General features: G+C 34.6%; 1 protein-coding gene across 1 annotated transcript; it reads left to right on the top strand.

Annotated features, from left to right (window-relative positions):
- The first annotated feature begins 230 nt into the window (after window positions 1–230).
- On the top strand, window positions 231–14,670 carry LOC145598252 (UNC93-like protein 3). Its single transcript, XM_081654583.1, has 10 exons — window positions 231–572; window positions 783–946; window positions 7,591–7,654; window positions 8,073–8,186; window positions 8,305–8,349; window positions 10,707–10,963; window positions 11,043–11,133; window positions 13,277–13,389; window positions 13,471–13,594; window positions 14,366–14,670. The coding sequence occupies exons 1-10, from the start codon at window positions 405–407 to the stop codon at window positions 14,534–14,536; spliced, it is 1,311 nt and encodes a 436-aa protein (XP_081510709.1). The 5' UTR covers window positions 231–404; the 3' UTR covers window positions 14,537–14,670.
- Window positions 14,671–15,044: the final 374 nt, after the last annotated feature.

Below are 15,044 nucleotides of genomic sequence, written 5' to 3'. Positions count from 1 at the left end.
ATTGAAAGAGGGGAGTAGAAGAACAAGGGAAATCGAGGGAAAACGAAATTATGGGTCTTACAATGATGTCATCTCACAAAGTGGTGGGATTGGAAAAAACTAGGTGGTAAAATTCAAAAAAAAAAAAACTTAAGATGATATTTTCAGTTTTGGCAATAATAGACGGTGGTAATTATCAAATTTTTCATTTAAATATTGTGATTATTACAAAACACTGTGTACACCAGGCGTCCAAGCTTCCTCCTTAAAGTCTTTAGTCTTTACGAAACGAAGTATTTCGTATGTTTGATTTATAAATCCTTTGTCAGTTCATAATCACACATCCATGATCTAGCTACTGTTCTACTCAAGGATTTCCTTGCTCAAATTCTAGGGTTTGCTGGAATTTGTAATTTCAAAATAAAATGGGGTCTATAACTTCTCCTGATGAAAACTTACCTTTGGTTGATCAAAATGCGTCAATTAATCACCCTAAAACTCATTCAAGAGATGTTCATATACTCAGCTTAGCTTTCTTGCTCGTTTTTTCGGCTTATGGTGCTGTTCAGAATTTAGAGAGTACGGTCAACGATGTGAGTTTTAATTTATTAAGTTCAGCATTATTTTGAATAATCAATCATTTGAATTTCGCATGATTTTTTGTAATTGTTTTTAATTTTGTGATTAATTGATCGTTTGGCACATAGTCAATTGTGTAATTTGAGTAATTGAGCCCAAATTTAAATTTTTGTATTGTGCCCAAATTTTAAAATTTTTTTTGGTGAATTTATTCTGTTTATCAGGAAGGTGATCTGGGTACTATATCATTGGGGATTTTGTATGTATCATTTATGGTATTTTCGTTTTTCGCCTCGTTGTTTGTTCGAAAATTGGGATCAAAGAATGCTCTGCTCCTTGGAACTACTGGGTATTGGTTATTTACAGCTGCAAATATGATGCCAAATTGGTAAATTCTACTCTTGGTTTCAATGTTTTGGTTGTTTACAGCTCCTTAATTATTGCTATTTCAAGTTTGCACTCCTATAATAACTCAACTATGTGCAATCAGTGGCGCTATTCCCCTAGTTTGCTTGATAGCATGTAGGTCCTGTTGTATCTCTTTAGGGAGCCTTTATCATGAATCTTTGCATACAGACCTTGTGTTTGCTGCCCGCTTTTGTATTCTAATTGGTACTTGGAGATAGATCTTTCCCATTCGAGTCGTTTTTAGATAATCCCATTGTGGGATATGTGTGGATATAATTAATTGCTGAATTAATTATGTCTAATTTAAGAAGGGTTAAATAAAGTGAAAGGAGAAGAGAAGACATAGGAGAAGGGAATGAGAAAAATATTATGGGTTGTTTCCTACATGTTCCGTTAATTGTTTTTTCTTTATTTAGCTTATAAGTTACTATAAAATGTCTTGAGGTAGATGTGAATTTAAAAATTCATTCATTGTAATTAACATCAAAAGTTTAGTTTAAGAAAAATTTATTTTCTTACAATTATTATTTCCTTCATAGTATTGTCTATCCCAAAATATTATTTATCTTTATGAGGTATCGGTTTCGTATTATCTATTAAAAGCCACATTTCGAGAGCTCTAACAATATGTTCCCAATCCTCATTCTTCATGTCTCCGGGTTTTTGTTCTTTTCCCGCCAATACTTTATGCAACTTTTGTGATACGAGCAAATTTTTTATTTGCATCCTCCAATAGGAAAAGTCATTTTTACCATTGAATTTTTCGATTTCATATTTTCCAACTTTAATCGTTCCACTAGTAGATGCAATTATAATTGATTTCAAAATAAAAAATTTTACCACTTAAGATTTTGACGTCGGCTCTGAAACCAATTGTTAGATGTATACCAATTGTTAGATGTATAACAGTGGTATCAAGAGCTACTACCATCAAGAAGACTCTAACACGATTTTTGCAAAGTTAGAAATATTTACCGGATATCTCATTGCTTATTCTGAAATTGAGTAACAATAATCATTCTCGTCATTTGAGACAAAACTAGCTTCTTGTTTTTCATGTTGTTTTCCTTTGGAGTAGTCGCTGTTGTTCTTCTTGAATATTACCCTCTTATTTGGGCAATTAGCTTGATAATGACCAACCTCACCACATTTGAAACATGGCCTTTCCGCAAGAGGTTGATTCTGATACCAATTGTTAGATGTATGCGGTATTAAGACAATCCACAATTACCAATGCTAACGCTAATTAAATTAGTATCTATAATTTATAATGTTTTCGCATCGTTCTTTTGCCAATCAATTTCTCCTAAAGCTACCTGTCCTTCAGTTTGTAGTTTGTTATGTTGTTGATATGCCCGTTTCAACAACTTCCCAAATGCCAAAGGCACGTAAAACAACCTTCATCCGAACACTCTAATATTCGTTATGTTGTTGATTTGTGCTTGCAAATGCCATTTTTCTTTCTTTTTCTTTTTAAAATTTTTTTAATGTATTTTTTTTAAAGAAATATTTCTAACTTTACGAAAATCTTGTTAGAGCCTTCTTGATCGTAGTAGCTATTGATACCACAATTATACATCTAACAATTGGTATCAGAGCCGACAATAAAATCTTAAGTGGTAAAATTTTTGATTTAAAAATTAACTATAATGGCATCTACTAGTAGAACGGTTAAAGTTGGAAAATATGAAATTGAAAAATTCATTTTCTGTGAGGATGCATATAAAAAATTTGCTTATATCACAAAAGTTGCATAAAGCATTGGCGAAAAAGAACAAAAACCTCGGCACATGAAGGATGAGGATTGGGAACATATTGTTAGACCTCTCGCAGCGGAAATGTGGCTTCCACTAGATAAATTTCTTCATTTAATGCCTAATATGGGACAATATTTAGCAATTCCAAAAAGTGTTGGAACTTGCTTCCGGACACAATTAATAAGAGAAATACTACCTTCCTCTATGATTTCTTACAAATGATACCTGACATGTATATGTTTGGTATGAGCATGATGAATCTGGTTCTTGGCCAAGTGCTTGGCCGTCACAATTTAGATTCACATCATCCTGCTTTAACCCCAAATCATCTAGAAGTCCCCGCAATCACAATGCTTCCTTAACTCCTTCTGCCATAGCCATGTACTCAGCTTCTGTCGTAGCTTCTGTCGTAGCCACTGTAGCGTGTAACATTGATCGCCAACTACTAACTGGAGCACCGTGTATGATCGTCTTCTATCTAGATCACCAGTATAATCCGAATCAACAAAGCCACTTATTTGACATATATCTCCACCAAAGCTTAAACATGTGGTACCTTTCAAGTACCGTAAAATCCATCACTGCTTCCTAATGTGCTTTATCTGGTTTGGCTGCTTGTGAAATGTCTAGATGTGTACACACCATGGCGTACATTAAGCTGCCAACTGCACTAGCATAAGGTACATTATCCATGTATGCCTTATCTTCCGCTGTAGTGGGAGATTGTCTACCAGAGAGTCTAAAATGTGAAGCCAATGGTGTCACCACTAACTTAGCACTTTTCATCCCAAACTTTTCTATAACCCGCTCAATGTTTCGGTTTGACCTCTCTTCTAATCTCCATACCCTGTATTTTCTTTGCTGCACCCAAGTCTTTAGTTTCAAACTCTTCATGATTTTTTTACCTATGATCTCCACCTTGCTCTTAGAATCAATAAGCATGTCGTCCACATACAATAGGAGATAAATATAATCACCTCTACGAAGTTTGCGAATGTATACACAACAATCGTAATTACTTCTCGAAAAACCTTGTTTTAACACAAAAGAATTAAATCACTTGTACCACTGTCGAGGAGATTGTTTCAATCCATAAAGTGATTTCCTCAAGCGACTTACTTGATTCTCTTTACCCTTAACCTTAAATCCCTCAGGTTGATACAAATAAATTTCCTCATCCAAGTCACCGTGTAAGAAGGCTGTCTTCACATCGAGCTCAAGATCTCCATGAGTAACCACACTCAATAGCATCCGAAATGAAGTATGCTTTACCAATGGAGATAATATCTCATTGTATCTTTCTGGGCAAATCCCTTGGCCACTAACCTAGCCTTATACCTTATTTTATCTAACTTGGAAAGATCCTCTTTTCTTTTATACACCCACTTACAACCTATGAGCCTTTTCCACAGGTAATGGGACTACCTCCCATGTCTTGTTTTTATGAAGAGATTGCATCTTTCCTTCCATAGCAACAACCAACTCTCGCTACCCTTGTCTTTAATAGCTTGTTTGAAGGTGACCGGCTCATCATCCTCCACCGAGAGTGCATATTCTACCAAATTTACTTGTCGTAATGCCTCAGAGGTAAACTTCTGAACTAATTTATAATTCCTCTTTAGCTTAGTGGATGCCAAAGAATCCTGCTGCTGTTGTAGTACATGTGCATTTTCCTGCTGAATCTCATCATGATCCAGATCATCCTCCTCCTCATCTTCAGAAATACCAGGATGCTCCACCTGAACATGACTATGTCAGTTTCTAGTTTCTATCTTCACCACTTGAGTATTTGTAGTCATTCCAACATCACCATCATTAGGCACCATAGCTTTCAATAAAGCTACCATAGATCTTTCATCAAAGGTCACATATCTGCTTATTACAAATTTAGAATCTTTTACACTCCAAAGACGATAACCTTGAACCTCTTTTGGATACCCCAAAAAGATTGCTTTTTTGGCTCTTTTATCAAGCTTATTATTCTTAACATGATAATAAGCCGTGCACCAAGTCTCGTGTAATCTGCATGTTCCCCTGGCCATACCCTATAAGGCGTGTCACCATCTAAATAGGAATGTGGGGTTCGATTTACTGTATAACAAGATGTAGCAACCGACTCCGCCCACTATTCTTTGCCTAATCTAGAATTAGAGCGCATACACCTTGCCTTCTCAAGCAGTGTACGATTCAGTCTTTCTGCGAGTCCATTCTGTTATGGTGTCTCTGTCTGGTGTCTCACAATGCCTTCCTGATCACAAAACTCCTTGAAAGCTCCTTTTGTGTATTCGGTACCATTATCAGACCGTACAGTTTTTAGTTTTTAGCTTTCGACCTGTTGTCAACCATTGCTTTCCACCGCTTGAAAATGTCGAATACCTCATTCTTATGCTTAAGAAAATAAATCTAAGCATATCTAGAATTGATCGTCAACAATTGTAACAAAATGCTTGGAACCAACTTTGGAAGCAACTTTAGCCTGACCCTAAACATCCGTATGCACATAATCTAACAAACCTCTGCTCTTATGCTTGTAGAGAACTCACCTTGTGTGCTTTTCCATACACACAATGCTCATATGATACCATATGTGGCTTCTTCATGTTCTTCAACAAACCTTGTCCACTAAGCAACGACAAACCCTTTTCCGACATATGCCAAAGGCGCATGTGCCATATCCTCGTGCATTTTGTCTTGTCTTTACTTCCACCAATTCCAACTGCTAAATCACCTGTAACACCTTGTCCCCAAAAGAGGATAAAGATTACCGTGACAAATTCCCTTCATCGCTATCAAGGAACCACGAACAACTTTTAAAACTCCATTCTCCAAGACTATTTTGCAACCATTTTTCTCTAACAACCCAAAAGAAATAAGGTTCTTTTGCAAATCTGGGATGTCTCAAGGTTCTAACTGTTCCATCATGCATTTTGACTCGGATAGTACCTAATCCGACAGTCTTACAAGCATGATCATTTCCCATCAAAACAGTACCGCCATCCAAACTTTGGTAAGTTGTAAACCACTTAATGCACCCGAATCAAGCATCTATATACTGGATATCACATTACATTGTTATGAGTAACAATAATCATCGTCGTCATTCGAGATAAAATTAGCTTCTTGTTTTTCATGTTGTTTTCCTCTGGAGTTGTCATTGATGTTCTTCTTGAATATTACCCTCTTATTTGGGCAATTAGCTTTAAAATGACCAAGCTCACCACATTTGAAACATGGCATTTCCGCAAGAGGACTAGATTTTGATCTAAACTTTCCTCGCTTGCCTCGCCCTCTTTCATTAGTCCTTCCTCCCTGAGTTTGTTCGTTGTGTTCTCTTCCATTACTAGACATCATTCCGCTTGTAGCAACCTTCGAAGGTCATTAGCTAAAAGCAATGTTCTAGTCTCATCCATGGTTAGAGTATCACCCACAAGCATCAATGTTTAAACTAGATTTTCATTTGACTTCGGTAATGAAAGCAATAACATGAGTGCTTGGTCTTCCTCATCTACCTTCACGTCAATGTCCTTTAAGTCCGATATAATCTTATCAAACTTATTAATATACTCCCGGATTGAGGTGCCTTCTTTCATCTTGCATGTATACAATTTGGATTTTAAATAGATCCTATTTGTTAGAGTTTTCGTCATGAATCTAACTTTGTCCATACGCGGCTGTTGCTTCTTCATTTACCAAGAATACAACATCCCTCTCAAGGCATAAGAGATTATAGCTGTTCTTGCTTCAAGATCTAACTTTTCCCAATCCTCATCCTTCATGTCCCCGAGTTTTTGTTCTTTTCCCGCCAATGCTTTATGCAACTTTTGTGATGAAAGCAAATTTTTCATTTGCATCCTCCAATAGGAAAAGTCATTTTTACCATTGAATTTTTCGATTTCTTATATTCCAACTTTAACCGTTCCACTAGTAGATGCCATTATAATTAAATTCAAAATAAAAATTTTTACCACTTAAGATTTTGACGTCGGCTCTAATCCCAATTGTTAGAGTTCTCGCAGCGGAAATGTGGCTTCTTCTAGATAATACGAAACTAATACCTCACAAAGATAAATAATATTTTAGGATAGACAAATAACCACTATGAAGGAAATAATAATTGTAAGAAAATAAACTTTTCTTAAACTTAACTTTTGATGTGAATTACAATGGATGAATTTTTTAAATTCTACATCTACCTCAAGACATTTTATAGTAACTTATAAGCTAAATAAAGAAAAGACAATTCCGTTGATAACAATATGGGAAAAAGTTCTTGATGAACCCGTTGCTCAAATATGGGAAAAAGTTCTTGATGCATAAAATTCTTGCTAAGTTTCTCCATAAAGGTCGTGCCTCCTTGAAAAGAGGAGGTCTTTCTTTAAAAAATAATTGGGTCTATGGGCCAAAATAAGTGTGTAATATGTAAAATGTGATGTGATTTAAAAGTTTGAACTGAAGGGTTAATTGCTGTGTCTTGCAATTTCTAATTAGCATTTAAGACACTTGACTTTATAGAATGGTAGAGTTAGGAAAAAGTAATTAATAATCTATTGGATTTCTTTCAATGGAAGTGGTAAGTAATTGTGATTATTTTTTCCTTATAATTTATTGATGGCTGAGTTATGTAGAAAGTAAGGTAAGCAGTGTTTTTGGATGTAATATTTATTATCATCCACAGACCGCAGTATTATGTTTAATGTACAATTGTATGGTAATCCTAAACTGCACTAACACTTAATTGTAAGTTTGAGGTGAGCACATATCCTAGATCCTGCAATATTAATTTTGACACCTTATGCAATGAAAAGCTAATGTTATTTTCTATTCAAAGCTTATCCATAATTTTGAATTCCACGGATTACAAACGCAGGTACACAATGGTCCCTGCCTCTGTATATATGGGATTCTGTGCTTCGATAATATGGGTTGGACAGGTGAAAACAAATCAATGTTTCTCAGCATATTACTTTCCTGTCTTGTTCCTATAATATTTTTCTTGAACTCATTATAGAAAATTCCCGCCTTCCCTTGTAAAATTTTGCCCCATTTCTCTTACTACTTTTTCTCCATCCATCACATTAACCTTATTTAACTAATCCTGCACTTTCTTTGTTTCTCTTACTTTCCCTCTCAAACCGCTTTCAAAATTTATTTATTTTAATCAACTTTCAGCCACTATATGGCCCTCCCCTATTTTTTTTTTTATTTGCTTGCTGAAGCCTGGTTGGAAATAATATTTGGACAATAAAATATTTGTTTGTTTGTCTTTAGATTCATTTACTTCTCTTCCTTGACTGATTGACGACTGCAAAACTTTCAGATTATTCTCTGATATTATTATTGGGCTGCCAGGGAACATATTTAACTTCCACTGCGCGCAGTCATGCCAGAGATTGCAATTTACACGAGGGGACTGTAATTGGTAACTTCAATGGAGAGTTTTGGGGGATTTATGCAACGCATCAGGTGTGTGTGTGTGTGTGTGCGTGTGTTTCTTTTCTTAAATCTTGGTTATTGTGGCCACCAACAACTGTGGTTTTACATTTAGATTTTGTTTTTAATACTATATTTGCATTGTTTTCAGGTTATTGGAAATCTTTTGGCTCTCTTTCTCTTGAAAGATGGAAAAGTAAGTGTCTCTAAGTTACAAAGCTTCATTTCCTAGATTGAGGTCTCTAACTAGAATAAAGTCTTTTGGTGGACAAAGTAGTTCCTTTTTTTGTGGATTTTGCTGACCATTTTTTTATTATTGTTTGATAACATGGATATGGATGTTTTCTTCATTTTTCACCATCTACAAAACCTAATTCTGTATTTTACTACCTGTAAATAATTTGTGTTTTTCTTACCACTTTGAAATAAAGTTTTCTTTTGGTTTTGCACCAAGTAACAAATTTTGTCCATAAATTTAATGGAGGGGTCCATCATGTTCCATTTCCCCTTCCTTTTTTTACGATTTTCCCTCATTAATTTCTCTCAACCTCCATTTCAATCTCCATCTCCACCTCCTCAACCTCCACCTCCACCTCTCTCCCTTCTTTTCATCTAAAAAATGGAAAAACAGTGACAAAGAGGTAACAGATAGATTTATAAAAAATAGAGGGGTGAATTTTTGGAGGTTAAAAAGAAAATATAGGTCACATAGATGTTGAGGGAAGTGAATGTAGAAATATTGTGGTAAAGAATGGGAAAATGAAATTTTGTGGGCCACTAAGAAACTAATGGATGGATTGTGTTTGATGGTGGGAAAATTAAAAGAAAATTTATTTTGACATGGTAAATACAAAAGAAAATATACTACTAGTTAAACTATGGATTTTTTGACTTTTACCACCAAAAAAAATCACGAAATTGTATTTTACTACCAAAACTTATAAAAGTTTTATTTTACCACCAAAAAAAATTCCAAAAATTGTTTTCACCACCTGCTGTTAAAAAATCATTAAATCAATGAAATTTCAAAATTCTTTGATTTTTGTGCCAAAGACATGATCCTTAATGGTTTTGGGGAGCATTTTAGTTCTTCGGGTTGGATTTGAGGACAGTATTGACAAAAAATTATCACAATGTTTTGCCTTCTATAAAAATACCTTGATTTGTGTAAATACGCAAAATGAGGCACTTGCGATCATTTTTTGTCAATTCTGACCTGAAATCGTATTCATCGGGCAAAATGACCAACAAATCAGTTTTAGCATGTAATTCAAAGACTTTTTAAAAAAAAAAAAAAAAACCGTTAGATGTAACTGTTCCCTTAACTGTAGGTGGTAAAAAACAATTTTTAGAACTTTTTTTGGTGGTAAAATAAAACTTTGAGAAGTTTTGGTGGTAAAAAACAATGTCGTGTGTTTTTTTATGTTGGTAAAAATCAAATAATAATTATTTAAGGTAATAGGAATGCGGGTCTTAAAAAGGTGTTAAAATGTCAAATAAATCCTATGCATTTTGGTCCAGATGAGGTGCTATTTGTGTATTGTCAAAAAAGAAGTATGATGCATAAATTAGATATTCTTATCTGACATATAGTTAAAGACAATCTTTGGCATTGCCACAACAAACATCTCACTAGGGAACTCTATTTTTTTAAAATTTTTATTTTATGTCAACATGAAATTGGGAGGAGGACAAAGGTGGTATTCGGCTGTAGTAACTAGTAATGACAAAATTAAGGTGAATAGGTTAAATGGTATAAAACTTAAAGCGTGTCTGTCTGAAAATGAATTAGCACAAGATGTGTAGTGCAGTATGATCGCTTACATATTTAATTTTTTTCTAGTGACACCTTTTTTAGTCTGTTTTGCTTCTATTTTATTTTGAGGCAATGGGATGTAAGTCAAACTGTGGCTTTGACCCAATTTAATGTCTCCCTCATATTTATTTATGGAGATAAGGAGCTTTGTACTAAACGCATGTTATTGAATCAATTATGCTTTTCAACCCTCATGATAAAGCAATAACTATATAAGATTCTATGCTTCTCGACCTTTGTAAGTAGGAGAGTGTCTTAAAAAAGTTGAGGTATGCTGCAATGCTGCGTCATCAAAAAAAGATATCAATAACTATGTATTAAGTATGCTTGCAAAAATAGTACTTTGAAGCCATGTACTGCATTCCTTCATCAGAGGACTCCTAGTTCTCCACACTTTAACGTCTTTCTTCATTTCTTTTGTATAAATTTCGTCATCTGAAAATTTTGCCCTTGAACATGTAAAGAATGTTAGTGTAGAAAGCATTTGTAATATTCTGGTTAAGCAAAAAATCATCTTAGGCTTATCGTTAATGACTTAGTTGTCAACGACTTAATCCCTTTTCTGTTACACTTGATGTATCCAATCTATGTGGTACTGCTGTCATGTTAGCTTTATTTTGATTTTATTCTGGCAAGTAAAATATATTGTTGATCTTGTATTATTTATTTATTTTTATTTTTTATCTTCATAGCTGCTGTGACAGTTTTTTGTAATAATATATCTTTATTCATTGCAGGAGGGAGATAGTAGTGGTAGTGGTACCAAGCTGTTGTTCTTTGTATTCCTCTGCATCTTGACCCTTGGTTGCATATTAATGTGCTTTTTGCATTCAAGAGATGGCGCACTTGAAGAGCAACCTAAAGAGTCTTCCATCAACTGCTTTGCTTACGTGGTCTCTATTGCAAAAACAGTTATTAAACCATTGTTTGATATTCGTATTCTGTTGATAATCCCCCTTTTTGCATATTCTGGATTACAGCAAGCATTTGTTTGGTAAGTATGCTAGCATTATAATTTTGTTTTCATCCTAGTGGCATTGTGATAACAATCATTTCCATGTTAAACTTCTTAGGGCTGAGTTCACCAAGAAAATTGTAAAGCCTGCTCTTGGAGAATCTGGTATAGGTGGTTCAATGGCAATCTACGGGGCTGCTGATGCTATTGTAAGTTTTTACAATCTGCATCTGTTATTTTTAGTGTTTTGACACTAACATTATTCATATATGTTGTACACAATGAGGCCAGAACTTCAACTTAGATATAGTTTAAATATCCTGTTTGTAGTTTGGGATTGAACATTATCATTTGAAGTTTCTCCTCTGTCAGTTTTTTACTTGATGCCTATATTTTGTTGTTCCTAATTGGAAATGGCCCTACCTTTTGGGCTTGACATTGCTGTGTAGTACATGAAGTTACTACCAATCCTTCAACTACCAATCTTTCAGCATTCTTTTTCTTTGTGCGTGCGTGTGTGCTTGTGCTTGTGCGCTTGTGCATGTGCGTGTTTGCTTGTGTGTGTGTGTGTGTGTGTGTGTGTGCGCGCGAGCATATGTGCTTGTGCGTGTGCCTGTGCGTGCGCGCGTGTGTGTGTTGTTCCTCAGATTTGGCAGTTAAAATCAACAAAAAGCAAAAAATAATAATATGAACCTTTTTTTCAGTAATTTGTATTTGTAATTTTGATATATATTTCCAGGAGGCTATAAAGTTTTATATCTCCAGTGACTTAGGCTGTTGTAAATTTAATTGCAATGGTATAGAAATTGGCATTTGCACCTTGTAATTAAAAAAAAAAAAAAAAAAAACCCTACTTTCAGTAATTTTTAACTTTCTATTTTCATATTGATTTCCAGAAGGCTATACACTTCTGGATATACAGTGACTTTGGCAGTTGTACCCTGTAATTGCAATGGGATAGAAATTGGCAGTTGCAACTTGTAATTGTCCTTGACATCTCAACTCCTACCCCAATTTTAAGTATGACTTAACCTGAAAAGTTTCCGTTTATCGGAATCATCAAACTTTTGCAGAGTATTCTTAAATATTTTCTGTCGAATCGCAAACTAATCCCTAAACTACCAAAAAAATTCAGGCTTCAAAATAAGCTCGTGATAGAAAGGAGGAACTGTTTCTAAGCTTTATTTGATTCTACTGTACTTGGTGCTAGGTTGTAGCCTTGTAAAGTCATATGACTATATGAGTAACAAAAGATTGCTTGCATGTAAAGTGATAACTAGTTGGCCACATTGAAATGAACTAAATCATGCAGATAATGAACCCTCCAATTCAAATTGGGAATTGTCTTGGCTTAAACCAATAACACTGTTGACAGTAAGAAACAACACCACTAATGCTATAGCCTTTTTTAATATTTTTTTGTTTAAGGTTATTATTATTACAACAAAGCAGAATGCCTTAATCTCTCTGCTCTGTTTGATACTTAAATGTTGTAAGTTCCTTTGAAAGAAGTTGCACTGTCCAATGTCTTTTGAACACCATCAGAAGCTGAATACTGAATTTAAGTCTAGGATTGCAAAATGTCCATGTTTTAAATTATTATTATTTTTTGATACAAATATTGCTACAGTATGTATATCCTTTAAGGGCATGCTTGTATTGGGGGTAATATATTAAAGGGGTAATAAAAGTCAAACTTGAAAAAACAAAAGTAATTAGAGGTGTTGTTGTAGGACACATGGTGCTTACAAATGAAATAAGCTAGTTGTGCCATGAGAAAAAAAGAGAGATGGGGGAATTATTACTCTGATAATAAGGGTAATAGTTGCCCACCCTCCCCCTAGTGTAACTATCACCGCCAAAATGAGGGTATTGATTCCTCTTTCTTCACTTCATACCATACCATCACTACATAATTTTCCTTATAATCACAACATCACTATCTCCTTCCCTATTTTCACATTCATTTTGCTGAGTTTGACTTTTATTACCCTAGTAATACATCTCACTCAATCCAAGCATGTCCTAAGAAAATGCTTCATAGGGAAACTTTTATTGAGAGTCTTATTAAATTTTGAATAAAAGGCAGATAAATTTAAGATAGATGTATTCTTGTAGCATTATGTGAGTAAGAACATAAAGATGGTTTTGTGCAACCAATTATTTTTAGTACCATATTACTATTTCCTATACATCTTACTGCATATGACATAAATTTGGAAAAATTAATTGACTTCTGATATTTTAATACTTGTACCACTATGACTTGGTTAGATACCTGTGGTAAAGTAATTCCTATAAATTGTGTTGTGGATCACTGAGCGACTAAGCTTACGTTGAACTTTTATTCAGTGCTCTCTGGTTGCTGGTCGGCTTACTTCCAGTGTTTCATCAGTTACTTGGATAGTTGTGGGTGGATCTTCAGCTCATGCTGTTGTACTGCTTTGGATTCTGCTTAAATACAGGTACATGTCCTACTTGTGTAGATATTTGTTCCATTGATGATCTATTCTGATATCTGGAACTTAATGTATACAACAATTCAGCACAAGTAGTGGAGTTCTTGGGGTGGTTTATCCACTCTTAATGGCCGCAGCATTGGGCATTGGTGACGGTGTGATGATGACACAAATCAATGCTCTATTGGGGATGCTCTTCAAACATGACATGGTAAATGTTTTTCTTTATTCTTGGAAGTATTTCTTTTGTAACTGGCTTCAAATGACCAATAATATGCCAATATGAGCCTCATAGTTCTCTTTATATTCCTAGTTCATGTAGATAGATCTTTTGTCTCAGATTATAGCTATGTTAGTGGAATATATAGACCGTCATATCTGATATGGTTTATGTACTGCACTGTGCATATGTTTATAGAAAAAAATTGCTCCCTCTAGAGTCGGTCGCAATGCCTTACGTGAGGTATTTACCAAATCTCACAAAGTACAAATTTGGTTCCGAAATAATTTGGTACAAAAACCACATATTTTGGTACAAAAAATATGGTACAATTAATATTGATTTTTGTACAAAAATGTGATTGCTTGGAATTTTGGTACCAAAATTGTACCAGTTTTTCTTCCCTAACCACCATGTCCACCCCCTTTGCCTTGTCCTGCCACCATTCCACCACCATTTCGCCACTAACCCACCCTTTTCACTACATCTGACCATTGCATTAGTCACAACCATACCACCACCTACACAAACACGTTATCCCTATGCTCACACAAGCATGGCAGATGTACATAATAAAATGTGTCAACTAAGATGAGGTAAGTATCTTTCTTCACAAAGTGCTTTCAGAAATTTATGGATAGGTTCATAGCTTTTTCTTATTGTGCTTACAAATCCTCATTAATTTTCCCTTGGGCCGAACGAATGATTCAAAGACCAATTTTGTTGTTAATTTTCTGTAAAATCTAACAAAATCAATTACAGGAGGGAGCATTTGCACAATTGAAGGTTTGGCAGAGCCTTTCCATCGCAATTATCTTCTTCTTGACACCTTACATATCGCTGCATATGATGGCTGCGATTATGCTTACTGCACTCTGCATATCTTTGAGTACGTTTTTTATCCTCACCCAAAAAGTTGTAAAAGCCTTGTAGGCTTCTCTTCTCATCTTTCAGCAACCTGAACAATTTGCTGATGCAAATGTAAATTTCATCTTCTTGTATAATTCTGTCATAATCCTCATGAAAATGTACCCTTTTCTAATAAAAAAGTTCCAATATTGCTCTCTTCTTATTAAAGGCAAAGTTATCCAACGTTGTGTTTTAATTTACTCTCACACATTTTTATCAAGAGGTAAAAAATTACGAGTAACAGTTATAGGGTGAACAGTGCATATTACTGACATTTTTCGTAATTTTGAGTAAATTCACAGGCATTTGGGGGATAATTTGGAAGATAATTACTACAAAATTACAAAAAAATCATGTTATATGGACTACTTACAATATGACTAATTATTTTAGGAAAAATTGCCTTTTCTCATCTCTTATCATTTCAGATCTTTTTGCTTGTAATATAATGAAATTATAAAAGTTAGCATTTAGCCTCTATCTTCCGGCGAGAAGTCAATTTTCCGAGTATTGACTTTGTAAGAGAAGTACT

This window comes from Chenopodium album, chromosome 20 (genome assembly GCF_948465745.1).
Source record: "Chenopodium album chromosome 20, dcCheAlbu1.1, whole genome shotgun sequence".
Taxonomy (NCBI): domain Eukaryota; kingdom Viridiplantae; phylum Streptophyta; class Magnoliopsida; order Caryophyllales; family Amaranthaceae; genus Chenopodium; species Chenopodium album.
The sequence above is the reverse complement of the archived record's forward strand: the minus strand, read 5'-3'. Positions and strand labels throughout refer to the sequence as shown.

What these genes read in the sequence shown, in the direction of transcription:
- LOC145598252 (XM_081654583.1), top strand. Translation starts at nt 405, where the DNA reads ATGGGGTCTATAACTTCTCCTGATGAAAACTTACCTTTGGTTGATCAA. An exon ending in CGATAATATGGGTTGGACAG is followed by an intron (nt 7,655 to 8,072) that starts GTGAAAACAAAT and finishes TTGGGCTGCCAG; the next exon opens with GGAACATATTTAACTTCCAC. An exon ending in TTCTCTTGAAAGATGGAAAA is followed by an intron (nt 8,350 to 10,706) that starts GTAAGTGTCTCT and finishes TATTCATTGCAG; the next exon opens with GAGGGAGATAGTAGTGGTAG.